The sequence below is a fragment of the Gigantopelta aegis genome, chromosome 3 (assembly GCF_016097555.1).
Source record: "Gigantopelta aegis isolate Gae_Host chromosome 3, Gae_host_genome, whole genome shotgun sequence".
Taxonomy (NCBI): Eukaryota; Metazoa; Mollusca; class Gastropoda; order Neomphalida; family Peltospiridae; genus Gigantopelta; species Gigantopelta aegis.
This window is the reverse complement of record NC_054701.1, coordinates 29,434,944-29,461,287: the sequence shown is the minus strand read 5'-3', so window position 1 is coordinate 29,461,287 and position 26,344 is coordinate 29,434,944. Positions and strand designations below refer to the sequence as shown.

General features: G+C 34.6%; 1 protein-coding gene across 2 annotated transcripts in view; it reads left to right on the top strand.

The window, feature by feature from the left end:
- LOC121367846 (ataxin-2-like protein) overlaps positions 1–18,000 on the top strand; it is a 42,924-nt gene extending 24,924 nt beyond the window's left edge. The window contains exons 12-21 of one of the 2 annotated variants that reach the window (XM_041492266.1): positions 1,196–1,305; positions 2,725–2,782; positions 3,528–3,699; positions 4,297–4,439; positions 5,011–5,131; positions 6,153–6,418; positions 6,934–7,210; positions 8,026–8,145; positions 15,943–16,029; positions 16,529–18,000. In XM_041492266.1, the coding sequence (XP_041348200.1) occupies positions 1,196–1,305; positions 2,725–2,782; positions 3,528–3,699; positions 4,297–4,439; positions 5,011–5,131; positions 6,153–6,418; positions 6,934–7,210; positions 8,026–8,145; positions 15,943–15,989 (1,314 nt within the window). In that variant the 3' untranslated portion in view covers positions 15,990–16,029; positions 16,529–18,000. Of the gene's footprint in view, positions 1–1,195; positions 1,306–2,724; positions 2,783–3,527; positions 3,700–4,296; positions 4,440–5,010; positions 5,132–6,152; positions 6,419–6,933; positions 7,211–8,025; positions 8,203–15,942; positions 16,030–16,528 lie in introns of both variants that reach the window. The other variant, XM_041492265.1, reaches the window with a different exon arrangement.
- Positions 18,001–26,344: the final 8,344 nt, after the last annotated feature.

Sequence of the window (26,344 nt, the reverse complement as noted above, 5' to 3'; positions counted from 1 at the left end):
TAATTCCCAGTGAAATCTGGCATACACAGAAAAAGATGCATTTTAACTATCATGTATCCAGTAAATGTATAATTTAATTCCGAATATTGACCATGGACAAATTTACTATTATATTCAATGACTTCATTTTACAAAATATATTCCATGAAATATTTTTTCCAGTAAAATGTTTGTCTTTTTTCAGTAGTATCAGTTTTTCTATAAGTTATAACAAATTATACAAATACTGTCACAAATCTCTGAAAAAAACACAAAAAACTAAAAATGTATGACAGTGGATTGTTATGGTTAGTGCTTCTATACACAGTGACAGGATTCTTATCCATTTCTGGATCTGTTTGCCAGACTAACCTCTTAACCTTCTGACTACTGCAGGTGTGATATCTCTCCCGATGTCATAAAAGTTGACATACTGTTCAAGTTTCAGATATCGCTACACAATTTTAAAACATTGAACACTAGTTGCTAATCAATTTCAAATGACTAGAAATATTGCTAATCAAAATGTTCCCTGCACTGTATACAGTGCATTCCCAATTCATATTTCCCATCGTTTTGCACACACCACTCACCGAAAAAATAATAGAAGAACAGGAAGTAGTTTTCTGCAAGTATTTTAACTAGACAATAATGGTGGAACATCAGTCATTTTCAGGAATCATTAGCTGATTGTGACATCTAATTTGATAATAAATTTGATAGTTTTTAGCAACAACAAAAATCACAAAATATTGGGATATGAATCGTAGTATGTTTCCAAAAACAAAACTGGTAAAAAAAAAACCTAGTTATTGGAAATAATGGACATACATACGGCCACAAATGCCTGTAAGTAAATGCGACTTTTTTTTTTTCACTTTTTTTTTGGGCATAATTTTAATCAACATTAACTAATCGAAAATGTCGTACAAATTAGAAAAATCCATGAAAATAATACTTAGCAATTCAAATATGAACTTTATTTTATGTATTTAAAAAAAAAAATTAAGTGAATATATTTGAGTAAATTTGCACCAACTCAAAGTGATTTTTGTCCAAAATTAATCCAGTATTAAAAGGTTAATCAGTTGGCTTGATCAACAAAAACAAAGTTCTTAGAACCTGCTGAACTGGGTAATTTCCTATTTGCTGCTTTTTTCGTTTCATTTTCTTTTTTTCTTCATTTTTTGTGTAAAAATGTAAATTGTATTTTCAGATTGTAAATCAAAGAGATAAAGAGAGCAAGATGGTTTCTGAGGCTCCAGAAGAACCCCAACCAGAGGAGAGAGTGCCAAGTAATGAATCACCAAAAACAAAACTAACAGTGTGAGTACCTGTCGTTTGAATAATAGAGGACATCCACAATTATCAACATATTCTAGAGAATATAAGCTATATTATTAATCTTTTGGTGCCCTACTCTCCCTCCTAAAAGTATATTTTTAAAAAGTTGAAGGAATATATTTCAACATATTCAAGAGCATATAAACGTTATTCAGTTTTGTGGTGCTTCCCTCCTAACAGTTTATTTTCATGAGTATTAATTTCTTGGTACCACACTTCCTAACTCCTAAAAGTGTATGTAAAAAATGTTGAAGGAATGTTTTTATTAACATTTTTGTTTTTGTTTTAGAAGTATACGCTGGCATTAACACCCCTCCCAACTAGAGTACAGTTTGTATGTTTATCAAAATGTTTATAAATAGCAGTTTATCTAAAAAAAAATGTTGAGTTGGTCAACTGCTAATATAAATAGTCATGACACAAACCTTCCCATAAAATGTTGATTAGTTCTCTACATTGTAGTAGCTAGTGTAACTATTTTTTCCCTTCATAATTTATTAAAAGCTGTGTTTTACACAGGCAACATCGTGTAATTGCATCTTTGCTAAATGCAGTATCAGTTGTTGTATTAATAGAATCTATCACAGTTGTGAGGTATAGATACGGCAATTTCAGCCTGAGGGAAAAGGGAAAAACTGTTTTTTGTTAGGGTCGAGGTTTACCGAGGCCCTTGCAAATACATTTTGTCCTGAGGGTTGGAATTGCCTTATCTATACCTCACAATGGTGATTGATTCTTTTTTTTGCTCATTTAATTACAGTAACAAAACATTAATTTTGTAAGCTATGTATGGTTTGTTTATTGTTGAACGATTTGTAAACATTTCACCTACTAACAATTAAACTCAATTAATCAAATGCTGAAAAATATAGTCCAACAATATAAAAATGCAACAACTTAACAATAAAATAATGATACAACGTGAAATGGCAAACAGAATTTTGAAAACCATGAGTTATGACTTCAATCATCGTAAAACATGAGTTATGATGTCATGCCTATGTAAAAATCATCTAGCCCACAGGTCAGACAGATTTATCTAGCCCTAGGGTCAGACAGTTTTATCTAGCCCTAGAGTCAGACAGATTTTTCTAGCACCGTGCAAAAGCTGGATAACCCAGTCAAGTGGGCAAGAAAATATTCTCTAGCATCATTCCATTTATTATTGCAGTGATATAAAAATAAATTGTTAAAGGAAAGTTTTAGCATGCTTCATAAATGATGAACAAAATAAATTGAACATCAGTAAGAGCTAATGAAATACTGTAGTTTGCTGTTATGTTTTTTTTTACAGAAGATCTAACTGACTTGCAGTTCTTGAAAAAAGCCCACTTATTTACCTGTGTTGACTGAACAGTTGAGTAGAAATTCATTTTAGCTGGGTTATATTTTCTATTTTAGAAAGTCGACTTTAAATCCAATGGCGAGGGAATTTGTGCCTGTTGTTAAGCAAACAACTGTAAGTATTGAAACATTTCTTAGGTAATCATTTTATTTAATAAACATTGAAAATGTGTGTCTTTGCTTTTCTTTGAGTAGTAATTCTTAATTTACATTAATCGAATAATGTCATTTGGCATTGTATTTACAAGCCGCCTTAGAGAACCATAAAAAAAATTTAAAAGAAGGAAAAAAAAGGAGACAGTACAAAATGTCAGGTCTTTTATTTCATCAAATTCAAATCGTAATAAATTTGCATCCATGGCTTTTTACAAAAAAGACAAAAATATTTAATGTAGTTTTGCTCTATTAAGCAGTGTCAACAATAAAGACTTCCATTCATGACCATACAGTAGCTATATTGTAGCACTAGTACAAATGAGAGTTTTAACACTCATTGGTTTTGGTTTTGGTTTTGTATTATTTGTAAAAAAAAAAAAAAAAGGACACTGAAGTTTGGTTAATTTACAAACCTGTAAGACATTTGGATAAAGTTAAAACAGAGTAAAACAAGACACAGTAACGTTGAAATGGTGAAATACCGTTAAAAATAGACTAGAACTCTACTCCATACCGGTTACCTCTCAGGCATGGGTGCTTTTAAAAATGCATTTGGTGATATTAAAAACACCAGGATGACCAGAAACAATTTGAATGTACGGAAATTATGCCTTAGTGTTTAAAAACTAGGGTCTGTCATTTTAATTTAAAAGCATGTATCCATGCTAGTGATGTAATATTTCTTGACATTGATCCGCTTTCAGAAGCAGCCAGTACCTCAGACTCCGACCCCACCAAGGCCACAGACACAAAGCCCAGTCATACAGCCTGCTGTACCAGTGCCTATGCCACAATCTATCATGTTTCCAAACAACTTCATGCCAGTGGGTCCTCCCCAGCCTATACCCACACAGCCATCGAGATATGCTAAAAGAGGTAATCTTACAACTGAACATGTATTCTTTTTCAAAAGATTTGTTTGGCAAGTTCATAATTTGTCTATGTAGCTGGCTGCTAATTCAAAGTAGGCAGTTATTTTAAGAATCTTAATTAATTTGTATATAAACTGTAAAACCTTGACTGCGTGGAAGCTTACAGAATTCACCAGTTGGGCACCTATTTTGAACGTTATTTCAGATAACTAGTAACCTTAAAAAAAAAAAAATAATAAAAAAATATATTTAAAACCCAGGTGTGTAGTGATTTGATCTGGTGTTGGCATTAAAAAAAAAAAAATCTTTTTATTATTATTTCTTATGGTTGTTTGATAATTAAACTGATTTTTAATTCTTGAGTGAAATAAAAAAAAATTCTTTTTGGATTAATGTGGTATTTTTAATTTGCATGTCAGTTGCTTGATGTTTGAAATTATAAAAGTACAAAATAGTTGATATGTTAACTTATAATAGAGAAAATGATTCAGGTTTGGTTAAACTTAGTATGACATAACGTGTTTTTTTTTAATAAATGTCTTGCTTTCCCTTCATTGGAAATGGACTTAAAGAAAATGTTCAGTTAAATTTTGTTCTTCAGTTCCGCTTTCCATGCAGCCTCGTCCTGACTATTCAGCGGCAGTGCAGCACGCGACAGGCCAGCCCCTGTTGGCTCAAGCATCCGTGCCCACTCAGCAATTAATGTACCATGTTATACCACAGGGTGCACCAACCAGTTACCAGGTGAGTGGGTGCAGGTCAGGTGGAGAAAATTGTATTTTTGTGGCTGGTTGTATATATGTGTTGTGTTTAACATTAGGGTGGATGTAGTTATACTTACTTTCCTTTCTTTCATTGCAGTCAGATTTCATTTCATGAAATATTGTATACAGAACCCGACTGGTATTAATATGTTGTACATATTATAACCCCTGCAGTTCACGAAAATGCCGTTGAAAAAAGCCTTAAATATAGTCCCACGGCAAAAAAGTGCCATGGAGAATTAAAAACTTCAAGTGGGCAATTGCAGGGGTTGTATTAAGTGCCGGGTAGATCATTGCTATTGTCCCACAAATAGTCTTCTTGAATTGTTCCACATTTCCTTTCCTTTTATTGCATCCATCAGTCAGTGTCAATTTGAGCATTTCTAAACATTTAGCTTGATCTTTGGTTGCATTCATAGAGGACCTTACTTGGTTTTGCATTGGCTACAGTCTTATATAATACTATGCTGGTTTTAAATTGTTCTAGTACCGGTGCTGCTGTTCATGGATGATGATACTATTTTATTTTGTGCTGCGTGTTCTACTTACAGGTGATGTCAGTGCCGACAAATCCCAGCAGAATGGTGGCACCAACATCTATGCAGATCAATGCAGGTGGAATGGATCCCAGTCAAGCTGCTGGACAGCTCGCCCACTCGCCTCAGATTTATAGTAATAGTTTTTGTCTTGCCTTTACCAAGTATTACTTTTCCAGTGGCGGAGGCTGTGACGACAACAGCTTTTGTGATAAAGTTTAACATTTAATTTTTCATAAACAGTGTAAAGTGTTCGCTTGATGCGTGGTCGGTCTAAGATCGATCCCCATCGGTGGACCCATTGGGCTATTTCTCGTTCCATCCAGCCAGTGCTCCACAACTGGTGTAATAAAGGCCGTGGTATGTACTATCTTGTCTGTGGAGTGGTGCATATAAAAGATCCCTTGCTGCTAATCGAAAAGAGTAGACCGTGAAGGGCTGACAGCGGGTTTCCTCTCTCAATATCTGTATGGTCCTTAACCATATGTCTGACACCATATAACCGTAAATAAAATGTGTTGAGTGCATCGTTAAATAACACATTTCCTTCCTTTTCACAAACAATAAGTCCTAGGTCAATAAAACGTGGGTTAGATCTAGAATACTGGAAGAAGAGGTTCATGTCTTACCTTTGCTTATGAAATATTTGTATTTGTCAAATGTACTTGAGGCCTTACTATATGTGTTTGGCTGTTGGCTAATCCTAAAACCACTTTTTTTGTATTTGATGGTGAATAAATGTGGTTTAAACCAAGTGTGATGGTTTATTTGTACACTTTTCTCAACAGTATAAGGCTAATTAGAGAAAGAAAATGGAACATAAATGGTTCTGAGGTTGTAGTAAAATGAGATATGATTTACAAGTTAATAATGTGGATATTTTTGCCAAGGTGATAGTGTTAGCTGTTAAAATAACAGAACTTCAGCATGAACTTCACTAATAGACAATGCTGAAACTAGTTTCAGAAAGCCAGTGTTCTCTTGTTTAGTAATGTAAAACAAATACACAAACAAAACAAATACACAAACAAAAAGTGAATATTCAAATGTTAAATAATGCAGAAACTAAATACTGTACACAAACATATGTAGCAATATTAGCATTGATTTCTTGATATAAATTTTTTAAAATGATTTTACATTTTCTGTTATTTCAGTGGCTCCTCCAGGCCCAGTCCCAGCCCATGTAAACCCGCATGTTCCCGGTCAGCCAATGTCGCACCCACAACCAGCCCATATTGGGCCAGTCCCAGCTGGCAACCCACAGAACCAGACTGGACAGATGACCCCAGTGTCTGGACCCCACCCAGCCCCAAGTCCTGTCCAGCACAACGTCGGGCCTGGTGGTCAGCAGCAGCACCAAGGCCCACCACAGTCGGGCACTCCGCAACCTCCGGTTAATTACCAGCAAATAAGTTTGCAGGTAGGTTGATGTTTTTGGTAGTTTTGTATTTTGCTCATAATTGTTTTTAGATATTTTTTTGTTTCACGAATTAGTAACTTTTGAAAGTCTGGTAGCCAAAATTATACAGGCTAGCAGTATCTTTTGTGTTAGTTTTACAGTGGTACCACCATTCCCATACACAGATGTATAAAAGACCTTATTATCCACATAGTTGAAGATGTCCAGGGCATTATGACCAGTATGACCCACATGTGTCATAATGATTTCATGTGCACATCGAATTACGTAATTGTGTGAAGCGGAGTCATAACTTAATGCTGCTTCCACAGTAAACTCTTGTCAAAATGATGTCATTTCGGAAAATGACATGTTTCATCGTGTCTTTTTAGTTACGTTTGAAACATTTTGACATGGTCCTAGCATTTTATTCATTAAAATAAGATTTTGAATAATGTGGATAATACAAAATAAATAAATTTCACTTTGAAAACTTGGTTCTGTAAAGACATGGGTTTTTTTTCCTTTTTCCACAGGGACATCCACAGCTGCATTCAGGATCACAGAATCCAGCCTCTCCTCAAGGAATGCATCCTGCTTCTATGCCATATGCCACGCATGCTCAACAGTTTACGTTTACACAAGCACAACAGCCGACGTCGGTCAGCCACACCATGCACTCGCACACACACTCACCACACATACACCCACAACAGTATGTAATGATGCCTCACCCACCTTCACACAACCAGGTTCAACACCCACATGTACAACCGCAGTTTCAACCGTCTGGCCAGCACCCTATACCAGGGGGTAAGTATATATACGTTTAGATAAATCTAAAGAGAAATTCACTACATGGAGTAAAACATTGTATTAAATAGTCACAATTAAGCTGGAATATCTGTACACTGGGCAGGAATTATAAATTCTTTGAACATTTTGAAGTCCATCTGTGTTTTTGAATGCATAAATGCTGCAGAGACTGTTGCTTGTTTAATTTTCTTTTTTATAACAACTGGCTTTATTCAATAATGTGCTTTTTTGTTTTCAATTTGTGTCATTAGGATGGATTTAAAATCTAACTTACATTGGTTTAATAATAATAAAATGGTGGTCATGTGGATTTTGTACTCTTAACATATCTACAAAATTGCCACCCCAGTTTCTTTTTATACCTCTCTGACAGGATTGTGTAGTAAAATATATTTAAAGAATTTTTCTTTTTTTAAATCATGTTATATTATCATGTAAAGGTAGTCTTTTCGACTTGATCCAGTTTGGGGGCGGGACGTAGTTCAGTGGTAAAGCGTTCACCTAATGTGTGGTTGGTCTGGGATCGATCCCCGTTGGTGAACCCATTTGACTATTTCTAGTTCCAGCCAGTGCACAATGACTGGTATATCAAAGGCCGTGTTATGTGCTATTCTGTCTGTGAGGATAGTGCATATAAAAGATCCCTTGCTACTAATGGAAAAATGTAGCGGGTTTCCTCACTATGACTGTCAAAATTACCAGATGTTTCAAATCCAACAGCCAATGATTAATAAATCAATGTGCTCTAGCGGTGTCATTAAACAAAACAAACTTTGATCAAATTTGAGTGTGTACTTATGTGTGTGTTTCAGGTGGGCCTACTCCAGTTCACGGTCAGAGCCATTTGATCCAGCACCCTGGCATGCCGACGTCCATCCCCGTGTCTGCCGCGTCGGGCATGCACCCGTCACAACTTCACTATCTTCCTCAAGGTACGTACTGTCGTCCAGCAGTACGCCACACCGCCAGCCTCGGACTCGTCAGTACATGTCAGTATCTCTTTTCATTGTTGCATGCCGCATGACTCGGCTGGCATGACACTCGATGTGTGCTGAGACGCTCACACGGCCTTCGTATTTCAACTGATTTCGTGCTGCCAGCATGGACACTGCTGCAAGATCCGATAGGATGATCGATTTAAAATGCATACGGGTGTAATTTTCTTTAGAAAAAAACAAGAGATACTGTTTTAAATGAGAGTTTTAACATGGCAGGAATTTTCCAGTTATAAATTTTAGTTTTCAAAACAAAGCAAATTAAGTATTATTAATCTTTGTCTTTTGAAAAAATATATACATTTTTTAAAATCACAGCAAATGAATTATTATTAATTTTTTTCTTTTAAAACATTTATATAGATAAACAAAAAATATTAATATTAATAATGTTTTTTAATTTCAACTTCAATATGTATATAAAAAAAAGAAAGAAAAGATAATATATACGTGAAAGGGGATGGGAAGTAATTTATTTTGATTTCCAATTTTTGTCTGAGGATACACACTGTGATCACAGAACTTGGTGTGTCTCAAAATCAAATACTCTTATGATATATAACTGTATGCTCTCACAGACTTTCACCTGCTTTGTAGACCCAAGTGTCACGACTGCCACACGATAGATGCTGATTAAACTGCTGGGGTGTGTTAAACATTCTGTTCCCCTCACCTGCTTTAACAGTCTCACAAGTTGTAGCTAGTGCTAGTCATTCATCTCAATCAAGCATCTGTAGCTTTTAAAAATATCTTTCCTGTCTCGACACTTTCAAATAGTTGTCACTTAGGTATTTTTTATAAATTCAGTACCAAATAAAGTGTAGATTTAATTGAAATATCTGAGAATATTTAGAAACCAAAATATTGGTATGGTTATTTCTTTTCAACATTACCTGTTCTCAACAAATGCACCCCTCCCCCCCCTCCACAAGTAGATATTTGTTCACAACCCGTAGCTTCCTTTACACAAAAGTCCTGAATTATTCAACGTATGCAATACAAATAAGGACTTCCATGTTGGTTCAACAAATTTACCATTGTTGTTTTCCTCAGATTTCAGAGGATGACTGATATGCCAAAGAAAAGAGGCCTAAATTTACTTTTTTTCAATCTCACAAATAATTAATTAGATGGTTTTGTGGAATCTTCCTTAAAATTCCGGAGATTGGTGTTTTTTTAGAACATTAGAAACGAAAACAACTGATAGGTAGTTTATACGGTCAGCAAATTGGATTAATATCCATAATTGATCAATAATTATAGCATGGAATGCCAGTAAAGCAGGATATCAACAATCCAATGCATTGTTTTGTTATTGCTTTGAAAGCATGTACCTGTGTTTTCTGTACTAACCTATTTCATTTCATTGATGAAATAGAAATTAAAACCTAAAGATGTTTTTGCTTCCTTTGCTGTTTCCCTTGCATCCACTGATACTAAATCTGTCTCATTTTCTACTGCATCCCATATTGCAATTTTGTAATAGAGATAACCCTAAAATAATTTACTAAGATACCTAGATTTGTCTTCTGTCCTAAATTTACATAGAACTTGATCATGTAGCTTATATATTATTTTTCAGATTATGAAATATTATTAACTATCACTTAATTATCGCTCAACTATGACATTACAAGCATGCTCAAATTGATGATTTGCATTACCGGTTTTCAAAAAATTATAAAAGAACTTTAAATAAGACCACTGTCACCTTCACTACTGTAATAATTTTTTTCATTGGAAAAATGTCGCCATGTTTGATATTTGATCATGCTCCGTAATCAGCAAAGTTTTATGATTAAAACAAATATTAATGGAAGTATCACAATTTCTGATTGGCCGCATTTTGAATGAATTCCCTTTGGCGACATATAAACCATTGAGAATACATTACATTTTTCAACAGAAGTATTCTAACTAGACTAACATTTGCAATTTCCGTTACATGTAATTATAAAATACATGTCAGAAATCGTCAAGTTGTATGTACTCTGAGAAAAGATGCAATGTAGAAACTTCATTTAGCACATTTCACACGAACAAATCGATCGTTCGTGCAATTTGTGCAGGTCTGCACTATGTTAACCAATGTTGTGAATATGTCTGACAATCAAAGATGACAAATGGCGTCTGGAAAAATTTCTGCTTTTGGAGATTGCTATTTGATGATTCCAAGAATTGGCAGTGTGTGGCCTCTGCTGCTTATACCACTGATTTTATGTTTTTTATTGCATGTTTTATGTTACCATATATGTGTGTATATATATATATATATTTGCTTATAAAAACATCCTTTAAAAATTAAATAAATGTTTGGGAGGTGGGGGTAATGTATGTAAATGATTGTAAATCTAGTATTAAAGGAAACATGTCACGTGACCTACATTTGGCACCAACCATGTACAATTAATTATAAATTGAATCACCTAAAAAAAAAAAAATTAAAATTTAATTACTTAAAATATCTCCATAAAAAACAAAAACAGATACGAGCTCTTAGCGGAAATTGCCGATCTTTAATGAGCAGGGCAATCACGAGGTCCATGACGTCAGAGACGCGTCGCTTGATCTGAAGCCGTACACTTAAAAGCATTAGTCCGTACCACTCATAAAGAATCTAAGACTTGCACAGCTTACCAAAACAATGAGTGTTCGTTCGCAAAACGTTTTGCCGTATCAATTTGAGCTGTTAGTAAATGAAGAAAGACACACATTTACTTACAACAGTGATACTGAAGAAAAAACGGATATCGAGTCGGAGGGTGGAGAAACCGATGGTGCCAGACCAGACCGGTCGACCAATTTACAGCCCGGAGCCCGAAAGTAACCTGGAGACAAAACCAAAACTCGGATGCTAATGCCGAGGTGTATACTGTTCATATTTAGCATAACGATACACCTCGATATGATGTATTTAAATATGTAAAAAATATAAATGTAGGACAAACATTTTTAAATTGTTTTTTAGAAAATATCGCATTTTTCATGTTCGGGCTGTGCATAATGAAATCTGTATGCACAGTGTAAACAAACGCTCTAATTTACAAGGCGCTTCACTTTCATTAACCTGACTTGTAAAACAACATAAATGACTTGAGAGTATAATCAACTTTTTAGCTAAATATATTTCAATTTGCATCAATAGAACGAAATGGGGTTATAGTATTTTTCTCTCTTTAAAAAAAAGCAGCATATTATTAGGCCTATTGGTAGGGTGCGTTAGAGTAAAAACGACCACTTACGATACCCATGTGATAATTTTCTTTTCTTTGGTACTACGTAATTGGTCAGTTTTGTAATTTTAGATAGGAAAGTCTACTTAATCAAGGGTTTTACAGCATTATTTACAGTAATGAAGCAGGGCGGCTGATAATGTCCATTAACATTGTACTATAGTCGCGACAGGTTACACCACAATACCCTGTGATCTTAAAAAACTGGCAAGTATTTTGTACGTATGTCTAGACAGTGGTAATCACTTACCTGGTCGATACCCTGCAACACACACCTGCCAATCAGGAATCACATGTGCAGGCCACGGAAAGTAAGAACCAATTAACTAAAACAACACTCCGATTCTCAAGTCAGCCGTGGATGAAACATAATAGTTATTTCGACACCGACAGTAGTGGTTTATTTTGTATTGAACTTCGTGTTACTTTGGGGCTTCGGGCGATGAGGAACGTTTTTGTGACGTACTCCGCCCGCAGATTAAAATCATTATTTAAAATTATTTTAGTGGGTTTTTTAAACATATTTAAATACATCGTACTGAAATGTGTCCTCATGCCAAATCCTATGTTTGTATATGCCATATTTAATTAATTATTGACGTTTCCTTCTTCGGACGGTGAATACAGATTTTGTTATGTAGGCCTAACATGAAAAATCTCTTCTTCTTTTTTTTTTTTAAATATATAAAAAAATCTACATTTTTGTTTTAACATATATAAATACATCATGCTGAGGTGTATCTTTGTGCCAAATATGTACAATGTACACCTCGGCATTCGCAACCGAGTACTGTTTTTGTCTCTGGGTAACGTTCGGGCTCCGGGCTGTAAATACTAAAATAGGCTGACACCAAAGTACTATGCGGTGTTGGTGTCCAATCTTTTGTTTTGCGATAAAATACACGCATCTTTCTTCGGATACAATCCTTTGGAAAACCGTAAAAAGACAATACCGATCGTTTAAACTGTTTATTTTTACACCCAAAGGCCGTGCAGTACGGCACTGTTGGACTGAAAAGATCGTAAGGCCCTTACTCCATATATAAACAGTTAACAACAATGGAAGAGTACAGCGGCTCTGACGTCACTTCCCTTTTTTTCCCGAACGCTCACGAATAAATATGCATAAATCATACTTTGATACTGATTGGCGTAATTTCTTCATTTTAAGTTAACTACGCTTATTTTATTGTTATAAACTTATTTGTATATTATTTTTATATCATTTTGCTTTTAAAATGAGCTATAATATGGTCTCGTGACATGTTTCCTTTAAAACAATACAATAGACAGCATTCAAATATTTAATCTTTACCAGGAATTTATGAAGATGATGATCTTTCCATTTCAGATTTTGATAAATTCTATTTAAAGGTTAACTTCATGATAAAATTACAACGATGAAGTATACATTTTAAATGTACTTTACTGTATACTTTGTATACCCAATATTCAGTAAAACGTTCTTGCAACTTTTTTTTTTCACATAAGCATTGCAAATCATCTTACAAAATATCTGCTAAATATTCAAAACTTTATTTGAAATCAAGGATGACATCATTATTCATTACATGACTTCATTCGTTACTATTTACAGCTTGTATTTACACAGCTGTAGTTGGAGAAAATCATCAAGAATTACGTCACTATTATTTATTTTTATTTATTTTTAACATTTATATAAAGTTTTTGATGAATGTCGTATGATAATACAATGAAATGAAATTGCACACACATTAATGGATAATAAAATAACAAATGTAAATAAGGTTGTCAAAACAAATCTATCATGTTTACTAAATTTATGAATATTAATAGTATAAATACAGACTTTCTTTTATACATATGTATGTATGTAATGCATTAATATCAAATCTTTGCTAAATACTGTAAATATACTATGAAATGTGTCATGAAAGTATTGCAAGTGGTCAACAATGGCCAAAACTGTTTGTAGAAAGTATTGTCACCTCAGCTGGCAAATTATTTTTACAAAAAACAAAAGAAAACTTTTATCAGTAAGCAGAGGTGAAACTTTGTACCATGTGTTGTTTTAATTAAATAGAAAGCTGGTGTTAAATTGGCACATTTCAACTGTTTGCTGTATGTGAATTTAGTAATAGCATGTCAGTGTTATTGCCACGAGTAACATTTTGAAATGTTTAGTGTATAAGTTAGAGGCTAAATTAAAGCATTGATTTTGATAGTACTGATAATTTTGTCTTTTATTACTTAACAATTATAATCATATTATTGGTAGAGATGGTACTGCACATGGTAGTTACTTTGTAGTTCGCAAAACTTTATAGATTTACAGTATACATTTTTGACTAACATTTTTCACTAGGATAATAGCAGGAATCTGTGCTATTGGACAATATAGTCTAACAACTTGTCCGATCAAATAAGTAAACTAAAAATGAACTTTAAAAGAATGGCCCTAGTTTGCTGTCATTTGTAAGATATTCTAACGATTAATAGTTTCACTTTGTCAGGACAAACGGACAAGTGCTTATTTCGAACACTGCTGAATATTTAATGTCTTTCTGGGCAGCATTCCAAGAAGTGATCTTAATGCTAAGATCACCTTAAGTATATAACTACCTTAAGCACTTAAGATGATCGTAGTGCTAAAATCATTTCATGGAATGGGGCCCAGGTCTGTAGTAGCTAAAATTTCATTTTACTTCTATTTTCATATGTACGTAATTATTGGGAGGGTAAATCCAGTATCTGCTTGTAAAAACATTCAGGTGATGATAATTGGAGTGGGGGGGGGGGGGGGGGGGGGGGAGAGAGTTCAGATGGGACAAGTGAAAAAGAAATATGGACATGCACTTGTTCTGTAGGACAGGTGGATGTGGAGAGCCTATGATATATATATATATATATATATACTCTTCAAAAGAAGAAACGCAAAACCACATTGTCGTAACATTTGGAGAATTGATTTAATTATTGAATGGTGAGTCCGATAATTACCAAATGTTGCAGGATTGTTCACAATTCACTCTAGTCCATTGTGAGTAAGTGATAGGACACACCACCAAGGTCAAGGTCATCTGGAGTCAATACCGGGTGTGGCCTCCGCGTGTGTTGACAATTGCCTGGCACCGCCTGCCCATTGAAGCAACCAGAGTACGGATGACGTCCCGGGGGATGGTGGCCCACACGGCCTGCAAGGCTGCTGCCAGCTCGGGCAGGGTCTGGGGCTGTGGTTGTCGCTGTCGGAGGCGTCGGTCCAACTCATCCCATAGATGCTCATTGGGTTCAAATCCGGTGATATCGATGGCCAAGGAAGGACATTAATGTTGTTGTTCTGTAGGAAAGCCGTTGTGAGACGTGCTGTGTGAGGCCTGGCGTTGTCATGTTGGAACACTGCGTTGGCGTTGGCCATAACTGGAACGATGTGTGGCCGGAGGATCTGGTCAATGTAGCCCTGTGCATTCAGGTTGCCCTGCACGTGGACCAGGTCAGTTCTGCCAGTGTGTGAGATGGCTGCTCACACCATGACACTACCCCCGCCGAATCTGTCCACTTCCTGCACGCAGTTTGCCGCATAACGTTCACCACGACGCCTATACACGCGACATCTTCCATCATGACGTCGGAGCAGAAATCGGGACTCGTCACTGAACCACACCTGTCTCCATCGCAGTTGAGGCCATTGTCGATGAATCTGGCACCATTGCAGTCGGAGTCGACGGTGTTGTGGTGTTGAGATGACACCTCGAACTGGACGTCTGGCACGAATTCCTACCTCACGTAGGCGGTTCCGTACGGTCTGGTCGGATATCCTGCGCAAACCTGGTATTGCTGCGGCTGTGGAGGTGGCAGTAGTCAATCGTTCCCGAAGGTGACGTACCCGGATGTAGCGGTCCTGCCCGGGGGTAGTGACCCGTGGTCGACAGGATCTAGGGAGGTCACGTGTTGATCCATGTTGCTGGTAACGGTCCCACAGTCTGGAGATGGTGCTTGGGGACACATGGAATGCCCTGGCAACGGCCGTTCTGGATTCGCCTGCGTCTAGTCGGCCGATGGCATTGTTTCTCTGCGGTTCACTGAGACGTGGCATGTCCTGGATTGTCAACTGTCGGCCAGATACAGAGGCCAGGCAAGCGAACACCCTGCACTTTTATACTGTCGGTGTTCATGTTGCACGTGCAGACAACGCACGTGCAGTGGTGACATGGTTTGCACGTGGCTGCGTTTTTGCGAATATTCACATTTTGGAACTTTATTGTACAGTAGCTGCGTTTTATCGAATGTAACCGTGGGAATGTGTTTGGGACATGCAATGACCTTATATTCACAAAGCATGAACCGGTAGGAAACATAAAATCGGAGTTATAACCCATTTGTACCCTTTTGCGTTTCTTTTTTTTGAAGAGATATATATATATATATATATATATATATATATATATATATATATATATATATATATTGTTTTAAAACAGATCATAAGTAGTAACACTTTTGACTTGTTTCTCTTTCACAGTGCCATCCCAGGCTGCACCTGTACCATCTTATCAACAGGGCCAGTGAGTGCCTGAGTTAGTAGTATGGGCCTAGACTAAAGTGTGTGGTAAGTTGTGTATACCACTTTGGGAGACTGTGAGTTGCACCCTATTTAAATGATGTATTTAATCTGTGAATAAGACATGACATTTATTGTAAAAAGTAGCCAGCTGTGATGTCAAAAAGACTGGTGTAATGTGTTATATATCAGTATGTTTATGATAAACCTGGTTTAAGTATGCATCTATTATAAGTAACGCTACAACAATTAGATGTTGCCTTGGAAGTTAATCAAAATTAAAAGATGACGTCCTGTGTTTAAATCAAAATTCCCAAGATTTTTTATACTTGGTTTGAAGTTTGAAAAAGTACAGATTTATTTTACTCTATCGCTATATAGGTTGTACATTTTATGATTTTTTGTTGTTGTTGTTAACTTCTTTGACTTCACTTGTAGCATTAATAATATACTCTTCAACAATTGTTGGTGCAATACGTAGAAATTCCCTGCCTAAGATGAAAGTTTATTTACATAGCTATTTACCATTACATTTTATTTTTTTCAGATTGATTTGGATTTTCCTACCCGTCAGACAGTGACATTGTGTGATCCAAACCTGTTTTTGTTTTTTTTAAGTGAAAAATGACAACAAATATACTGCAAACAGACACCAGACAGACAACGGACATTGAATATTTGTTACTTTTCATGAGCTAGAACTTCTCGGAGAATTTCTAAACATTTTGTCACAAAGTGAAACTGAACACGACACTAAATGGAACAAAGACTATACAGTGAATGAAAAAACCCAAATGGGTTTGAAAGACTGAAATGTAAACCTTGATGAAACTTTATCCAGGTTTATCGGTGGGAAAAAAGTAGTGTTGTGAAGCATGCTGGTGGAAAAAATGTTCAGAAAATTCATTGCAGCTATTTATAGTTGCATCCTGCCCAGTTGAGGTGACAATTCTGATAACTTGTTTAAAGAAACCTGTTTAGCACATCAGATTCAAATGTGTCTCCATCCACAAATGAGCCTTTTACACAACATAATAATTGTAGGTTGTACTATACCAAACAAAATCCCATAGGCAACAATGTAAAGGTATGTGGTTAACACTATATGCAATATCTCCACCAAACTGACCCATAAATATGGATACTACAACCCATCCCCAAAGTTTTAACCGAAGAAAGTGGAACCTTTCATGGCTCGTTTCAGTGTAACCTGATGGTTTACAACATCTAGTTTCACAAACAAATTGTAGCTATTTATTTTACAAGTTGAAGTACCCCATACATGTTTCAAAGATGTGGCTAATGGACACAGTGGTACAAGGTGAAATAAATTTGCATGCATTTATTGCCCAAGTAAAACTTTATTTTACAACAAACGCTGTCACATTTATCACCAGTGTCAGGTCTGGTAGTAGTATTTGATCTATCAAAAGTTCAGATCACTGATGGACCCAGACACATGTTATTTGGTTTAGTTCTACCTGTAACACTTAATTTTAAAGATGCAATCTCAACTTACCATTAAACAGCATTTACTAATGCAGTGTATAAACCATATTACAGTTTAATTTACTTGTATGTTAACATCATCTGCTGCCTTACAATCACCTTGCTTTTAATAATTTGTAACAAAACGCTGGCATGTAACACCTTGCTTTTGGAATGTTAAATTGGAGATGAGTATATCCAAAGGACATGAAATACTGATGTGTGACGGTAAGAGAAATAACGTTGCTGTCTCTTCAGTAAATGATTAAACAATTTAACTAAATTAGAGATTGCAGCTTTAACAAAACATTACAGCATTTAGTTGTGGTGAGAGCTTAACCAGCCTGTGTTGAACGTCAATGGTCAGTGAATCTTTGTGAGATCTAGCGAGCGATAACTACATGCTTTTTGGCATCACTGATGCTAAGCGTGTCAGTTTTGCTGAATATTCTTTTGTAACATAAGACAAACTTTAAAAATGTTTTTAAAGAAAATGTCGGGGATTACTTTTGTACTAAAAATTAACTGCAATATTTTTGTTGATTTTAAAATGTATCCACACAATTATCTCAGCCCTTGAAAATCAGATCTTGTGACGGCAAATTTAGTACAGATAATATTAAATACCTGATAATGATCAAAATGCTCTTGCACCAAAGTTTTGTGGTGGCATTGCTGATTGCTGCCACAAATTTCAAGAGCTCATATCTGCTTTACTTTCTATAGATACAGAAAGAAGAAAGAAAGAAAGAAGTGTTTTATTTAACGACGCACTCAACACATTTTATTTACGGTTATATGGCGTCAGACATATGGTTAAGGACCACACAGATTTTGAGAGGAAACCCGCTGTCGCCACTACATGGGCTACTCTTCCGATTGGCAGCAAGGGATCTTTTATTTGCGCTTCCCACAGGCAGGATAACACAAACCATGGCCTTTGTTGAACCAGTTATGGATCACTGGTCGGTGCAATTGGTTTACACCTACCCATTGAGCCTTGCGGAGCACTCACTCAGGGTTTGGAGTCGGTATCTGGATTAAAAATCCCATGCCTCGACTGGGATCCGAACCCAGTACCTACCAGCCTGTAGACCGATGGCCTGCCACGACGCCACCGAGGCCGGTTCTATCTATAGATACAGATGTTCATTTCTAATTATTACCAAAGTGAATACAGTTTTGGGGCAATCAAGAATGTTGTTACTTCTTAAAATTGTTTCAGCAATGAGTCATAATATATTCTGAATTGGTTGGTTTATCTTAAATAATTGATACTAATCATTTCAAGTGTTGATGTTATTTCAATGATTTTGAGGCAGTAAAGGGCAAGGTTATCTTTCATCCTTGCATTTTCGGCAAACTAAATTATTTTTGGTAAGGATGGATTTATATAAAGAATATTAAAACAGTTATCAAATTTATGTCCTGAGGGAGATAAATTCGATAATAACTCCTACAAACTTTGTTAAAAAAAAAAAAATCTCTTTCTCCAACAGTGTTTTATTTTCGATGCCCATACATGTAGGCTATAAAGAAATATTGTAAATAAATTTATACCCTATTGTGAGTATTGCTGTAACTTTTTATTCTGTTCAAAAACATATTCTAATAAATTGTATTCAAATCGCATTTTATTAACAATTTAAAAACTGAGAAGGGTAAATGCAAACTTTTTAAACTATGACGTTTATGTTTGCTTATATTTCTGGTTTTGAGGGTGTGCTGAGGTAATAATCAATAATAATTAACCACCATAGGTTTCACATTCTGCTGAGTTTTAAAAGAAGGACCAACTCGGAAAATGTTTGTGCAAGAGCAATGTGTTTATCCACTGGGTGATATTTGAATCTGAGAAGTTCTTCAGTTCATTGTGATAATTTCCATATTATTTATATTGGAGTAACATATCCTTTGTCACTGATGGGGAACACTGCTGTTTTTGTGCAGATTTCATTTCATATTCACCATTTTAACACTTAAAATCATCTATGCAACTAACTCATTCATTATAGCCTTATTTTGTTTCCAGACATTTGTTTTTTTCTGTGAGGACATTCTCGTGAAGTTAGGAAATGCCATGATAAATAACTGGGAAAAAATTGACTCTTTCAAATAAAATGAAAATTGTTTCAGTTCATAAATTCTCGTAATATTTTGATAACATGGTAACCAGAATATTCATTATAATGTACTGAAATATATTTTCAGAATTAGTTGCATGTACATGTATTTGTGTAAAGAGTTGTAAAAATGTGTCCTCTTGAATCATGAAGCGGTCCTCACAAAACCAACTACCTGTCAACATAAATAATGTTCATTTATGCATTGTAAACACCATCCAGGTAAATTTGTGTATATATTTCATTAAAAAACAAAGCTAATCATACTTTTAAGAAAAAGTAAAAAAAAAATAAAAAAAAATAATTGTATTGACAATATCACATTATATTATCAGAAAGGCAGCTAATGACTTCTGTAAATGAAAAATTGATGCTTCCATCTGCTAATAAATCCATATGAATCTTCTTTCTTTTCTTTTAAACTTCAACCAAACACATATTGTTAGTGTTTCTATATATTTTATTTTTAAGATCTTTTTGAGACTTCATTGGGCATAAAATTTTATACTTGGTTAATAAACCAGCCTGTGCAGACGTAACAAACACTAATGCTATGCTATGTGTTACTGGACACTTTTGTTCAATATGCATCGTGTCTTTAATCCATTTCACTGAAGCTCATTTAACTCTATGCCTTTTCGTAAATATGCAGTTCGTTCCAAACATTTCTCTATATTTAACATGTATAAATGTAAAATGGTGAGTTTTGCTAATATATTTCAATTCATTTTCATCCGTTTATCAAATCCATACATTTATTCATTTAGTGTTTTTGAGCAGTCAATGTCATTCATGACTTAACATTAATCCTGTCATGTAAATCACTCATTCTCGTCACCTGTTAATTTTTGCATTGTGTAATATAGGTAATTTAATTTGCACAATTCATGCAGATTTGAGCAATTTTCTGATTTTTGGCATCAGTTGATATTGACTTCTGCATGCTTATTGGGTAAAAAAAAAAAAAAGATAAATCATTACATTATTATTGATTTGCACAAAATTGAGTACTTTCATCAGGACTATTGGATGTATTACTAGTTGCAGTTAGTAATTGTTACAGATCAGTAGAAAAACAACACTTCCCATCAGTGACAAAGACTTGGGTTAAGAAGATAACTTTTCTCAGAATAACTTTTATTTGTTAAGAAGTAAAGACTTCAGAACAATATTACTGAGAGAGACAGATGTAATATGTTGATGTCTGGTCTGCTTACACTAGAACAACCAATTTTTGCCTCTGTTTATATTTTCAAGAATGAGAAAATGTGTGTGTGTGCACATCTATGCGAGTGCGAGTTGCATTATTATTCTCTTTGTCAGCATAAATTATTGATGAATGTATGATTTTTAGATTTTAGGTTTATTACTTGAACTGCGAATTCTGTATTACTATAGAATGGCAGTTGGTAAATGACAAATGTATTAAGGTTCAAAAGTATCAAGTTGACAGTATCAGATGTAAACTGTCACAAGTATGTGGCAACCATTTCTGTTGCAAGTGTGACCAAAATATAGCTATGGCAACTGTTCACATTTATGAAGTTGCTGTTATGAGAAATACAATATCTGGTATTTCTGATGCCATTCTCATTTTATACTGTTAATTACAGAATATTTTTTTTTTTTTTTTTTTTGATAGGAATTTGTTGCGTAAGACACATCTTTTTTTTTTTTTTTCATTTTAAAAACTGAAGGGAAAAAAAAGAAGCTATTTGAAGTCATTTACTTATCAGTAAAATTCTAGAGTTTGTTTTAAATACTGAAACACAAATTTGATAAGCTACAGTAACATATTGCCAGAAATCTCATGCTTCTTGATAATCTTGAGAAATCATTGATAAGAAATATTTTGTATCGGCCAACTATTAATACAAATGTTATATTTGATCAGTATATATGCTGATGTAGAGATGTTTTGATTTTGATATTGATATTTTTAAAACAAACAACAACCAAGCAAAATAATGGCTATTAAACCCAATATTTCATGTTTTAATACTGAGATACCACCATATGCCCATCAAATTTACTTTTCAAATCCTAAATTAATTCATCAGTTGAAGTTTGACAAAGGTTAACTTTGATTAAAATTACTGTTTCATAAAATTAAGAGTAGCTTTTACTTTTACTTTTACATAAAATCATTAATTCTTTGTCCTTTTTTTTTTTTTTTTTTTTTTTTTTTTTCATCCTTGCGGGAAAACCCCCATTTAATAACATTTAAGTGAACAGCTTACTTCATTGACTTGTACTGTTCACAGATATTGCAACAAATTTGGGAGACCTTATTGAAATCACCATCTTTTGTATTTCTCTAACACACCTTGGAATTAGTGCAATACGCAACTTTGTTTGCAGGGCAAAGAATGCTTAGTGAAAATATTGATTGTGTAGCACTATTTGCATAAACATTTCACCCATTGCAAGAATTATCCTTCCATGTGATACAAGAACTATGTCTGTTGATTTTGTCTGTATACTTGCCTTGCTGGCTGAACAAGTAATATTATGTTTTGATCTTGTGGGATTTACAACTACCACATGTCTACCGCTGTGGTGGTTTTCTAAGGCAGAGGATCATTTTCCCACTAATTACCAAATACGTTTTACTGAACTGTTTGGTCATACATCAATCTCATTCTAATAAGCTGTGAAGTAATTCTGTGTAACTTCCATTAAGCAAGTTCTTTTGGAAAGTGCAGTATTGGGTTTTTTTCTTCTGTTTTATTTGTGGTTCATGAAAACCTTTTCTGATATGTTGAATAGTCCATTTATATCTTCCCCACCTTTTCTGTTTGAATTCTGAAAATTAAACTTTTTTCCCAAAATACTGAAAAATTCATTTAATCACATCCATAGCGTATTGATAGAAATGGAAACAGATTATCAATAGGTTAACCATACAAGTAGACCTTGTCCTATACAAATAACTGGAGTAAACTAGATTGAATGACGAGTGACCAGTAGACAAAAAATTGTCTGCCATAAAAATCTTTATTTTGAGTTGTTATAACAAGTCCCTATACTAAAAGTGATACCTTAAAGATGTCAAGATTTGAAATATTAACAGAATTTGTTTAATCCATTTGATCGTATTAATGTATATGAAATAGGTGAATTTACTTAACCTATTTTCATCAGAATTGATGTATCAAGATGTGCACAGTATGTGGGTTAAATTCTGGTGCTCCAATATATGTGAATCATTTAACAATCTGTTAACATTTCTATACATGTGCCTTTAGCAGATATAGTAACTTCACTTTTAGCCATCTGCTGAAGGTTGTTGAATTTGGTATTAACTGTTGTGGCCAAGAAAAATAATTCAAAGTGATGTGGAGTATGTTTTCTGAGTCGAGTGTAAAGTTTTTTTTAAAGCAAACAGTCCTTATGATAATTATAGCTATAACCATTTGGAATCTTTCAATTTAAGGGTCGAAACATTGTTGCTAAAAATTCCAAACAGTTATATTGTGTCAGTCACCTTTACTTGATCAAATTTAAAAACCATGTATTACATAGTATGCAAAATATATGTAAAAATTTATGAAGAAATTGCACATGTTGAACGGTGCATGGAACATCTTCATTTTATAATACCAATATGTAATTGAACAGGTTGTCTTCATTTTGTAATACCAATATGTAATTGGAAAACAAAATCATATACTACCAGTATGTAACCAGACAGTCTGAAATCAGAGGCACCTACCAGACAGTCTGAAATCAGAGGCACTTGCCAGACAGTCTGAAAGCAGAGGCATCTACCAGACAGTCTGAAATCAGAGGCACTTACCAGACAGTCTGAAATCAGAGGCACCTACCAGACAGTCTGAAATTAGAGGCACTTACCAGACAGTCTGAAATCAGAGGCACTTACAAGTGAAAAGTACAGAACAATTGTTTGCAAGTGGTTTGTTGATAGCTGTATGGTTTACTGTTGGAATGCAGCTTGAATGGCTTCATATAATATGTTTTTTAAGACTGTGGCATAGACTGAATGCAAAATGAATCATTCTAAAGATTTGTTAATGTGAATGTGTGCTAGGATACAAATCTTGGAATTAAAGAGGCAGAACATGTTTAATACTGTTATGACTTACATGTTATAGGTTTATTTGTTTGTACGAACAGAGTGGATTTGTCGGGAGTGAGTAAGAATGCTTGAAGAATTTGACACAAAAAAAAAGACAAAAAAATTACTTCAAGAACAGATTGTTGAGCATGTATTTGAATGTGTCACGTGACTATTGTTTTAAAGTTAAGAATGTCATGTGAAAAATACAACTGAATTAAAGTGAAAATGGATATTAATTAATGCTTACTAAGCACGTTATTTCAATGAGAATGTTTCTATTAAGTATACAACTGTAATACGATCAGTGAATTCAATTGTGTTGATTTGTCAAGTTAGATACAATGATCTTGACAACATATTTATCAATGCAACTAAAACCCATGCTTCAACAAACGCAGAACTTTAAATACAAAAAGTGTGTTTCTGCGTGTTTTGTAGAAAAAAAGATTTAAAAAAAACTTTAAAAAAAAAAAAAAAACAATAAAAAAAACAACAACTTCAAGAGGTTTTTTGTTTTTTGTTTGCAAGTAGTAAGTGGAAGTGCTACTATATATATATAATTAGAATAACTGGTCGAATGCTGCTTTAGCAAGTGACAAATGAAAATTATTTCTAGAGGGACACAAATTTGATAACTGGTACCAAGTTACAACTCGTAAGAAAAATGGTATCTAACGGCCACTCATGTAGTATTCTCTATATATAATTATTACAAATTTAGAAATGAAAACGGAGCCATAAACGCAAACTCTTAAAACTGTGACGTCATTTTGTGTTTGCCAAATCATGATGATGCCATCTTTAGTACCGACATGGTCACGTAAGCGTCAAATTGTCCAATAGTATTGTTTGTTAAACCAATGCCGAATATTTCTCATCGAGTAAGTCTGAAAAAATATTTTCCCTGTTATGAGTGACAGCTGTGGTAATAACAGTAAATATCTGTTCCTATTGGTTTATTATTATGTTTTAACATCGCATCATTTGTCAAAGGTCAACATTCCTTTACTGATCATAACTAGGATTAGGCATCCTTTTAATTAGTGTGACTGCATGCATTTTATCGTGTGGCAACGTGCATTACCATATCTGTGTTTTCGCAAGTGGATTACCATACACAATTTTACATCTGGTGTACTGTTGAGCCGAAAGTACCCGGTAATAACTTTTCGTCATGATGTCCCATTGCTGGGAAAAATCGTTCATCAATCGACTTGTTTTTACCGCGCAGAATCGTGTTTATGGAAAAGGTACTACATGTGTATGTAAATGCATTGTATCAATAATCTCTAGTAGTTGTCGGGCCTGTACATACTACTTAACTTTAGCTAGGATGCATTGTATCAATAATCTCTAGTAGTTCTGTCGGGGCCTGTACATACTACATAACTTTAGCTAGGGATATTTGGAAAAACAAATTGCAGCTGAACTAAGAAAACCTCGTATGTGCAGTTTTTAATGTTTTTAGGAGACCACAAAAACTGTTTTGTTACAAGCTGATTCAATGCAGGAAATTGATCTTAACAAAAATAAAGCCGTTATTCTTTGTGTAGTTGGTCATTTCTAATGCTGAATCAGCTTACAACAAAACCGTTTTTAATCTCCTGATAAACATTTTTAAAATGCAGATACGTGTTTGTTTTTAGTTTAGCAATGAAATATTAAGTAAAGCAGCTGAATTTATTGTGTTGGACAGATCATGTATCCCTGGATATTTTTTAGTAAACAAGTGAATTTCCTCTGGTATCTGACCAAATGAAAGTGAGGTCAAATACCATGGGAAGTTCACAAGTTTCATAAAAATTATATTTAGCGAAAATGAATGTAGTATTAGTATTTTATTTATTACCCACATAATGGGCCGATTTCATATGTCTGGGTTACGAAACACCGGGTTATATCAAAACCTAGGTTTAACACTGGTTTACGTAAAACGCTGAAAAACCTGACCAAGACATACACCGGTGGTGTATTTCACATGTGTGTGTTTTACTCTTGTTTACAAAACCACGCTTTTTACATGGGTTACCCAGAGATTTGGAAAGAGACATAAACGAGGAATAGCTTACACTTCATCACTTTGTAGTTGAAACTCGTTACCGGTATATTATTAGCATTCGCGTTCGAGATGGAGGATTAGCTACCTCCTCCCCTCCCCATGTGGAGCAAACTTTCACATTCTGTCAAAAATGATGGACATATTTGGACATATTTGGGAAAATGAGCTGGCCTGAAAAGTTTCACCATGTATTTCCATCATTTTATTCACAATATTAGTTATAATCCATGTCAAATGCTTACAGCACCCTACATAGCTGTTGGTAATAATGCAAAAATGGTACGCGTACATGTATGCCTGACGGCACCGAGATAACGTATGGTCAAATTTTCCAAACTTTGGGCCTGTACCGCCTTGTTCCCCCTTATTAAGACGAGACAAACACGAAAGTATGTCATTATAAGACTGCAGTCTATGATAGACGTTTATTGCTTTGATACCAGTGGTAACCGATCAACTTTCATTACTAGTACTTCTGTTTTCGTGCAGTTCATACACCATGAAGAAAATTTTATTTTTACTAATTTAATAAATAACTATATTTATTACCCCCAGTGACCACTCATAACAGGGAAAATATTTTCCATATTTTCTCAATGAGAAATATTATGC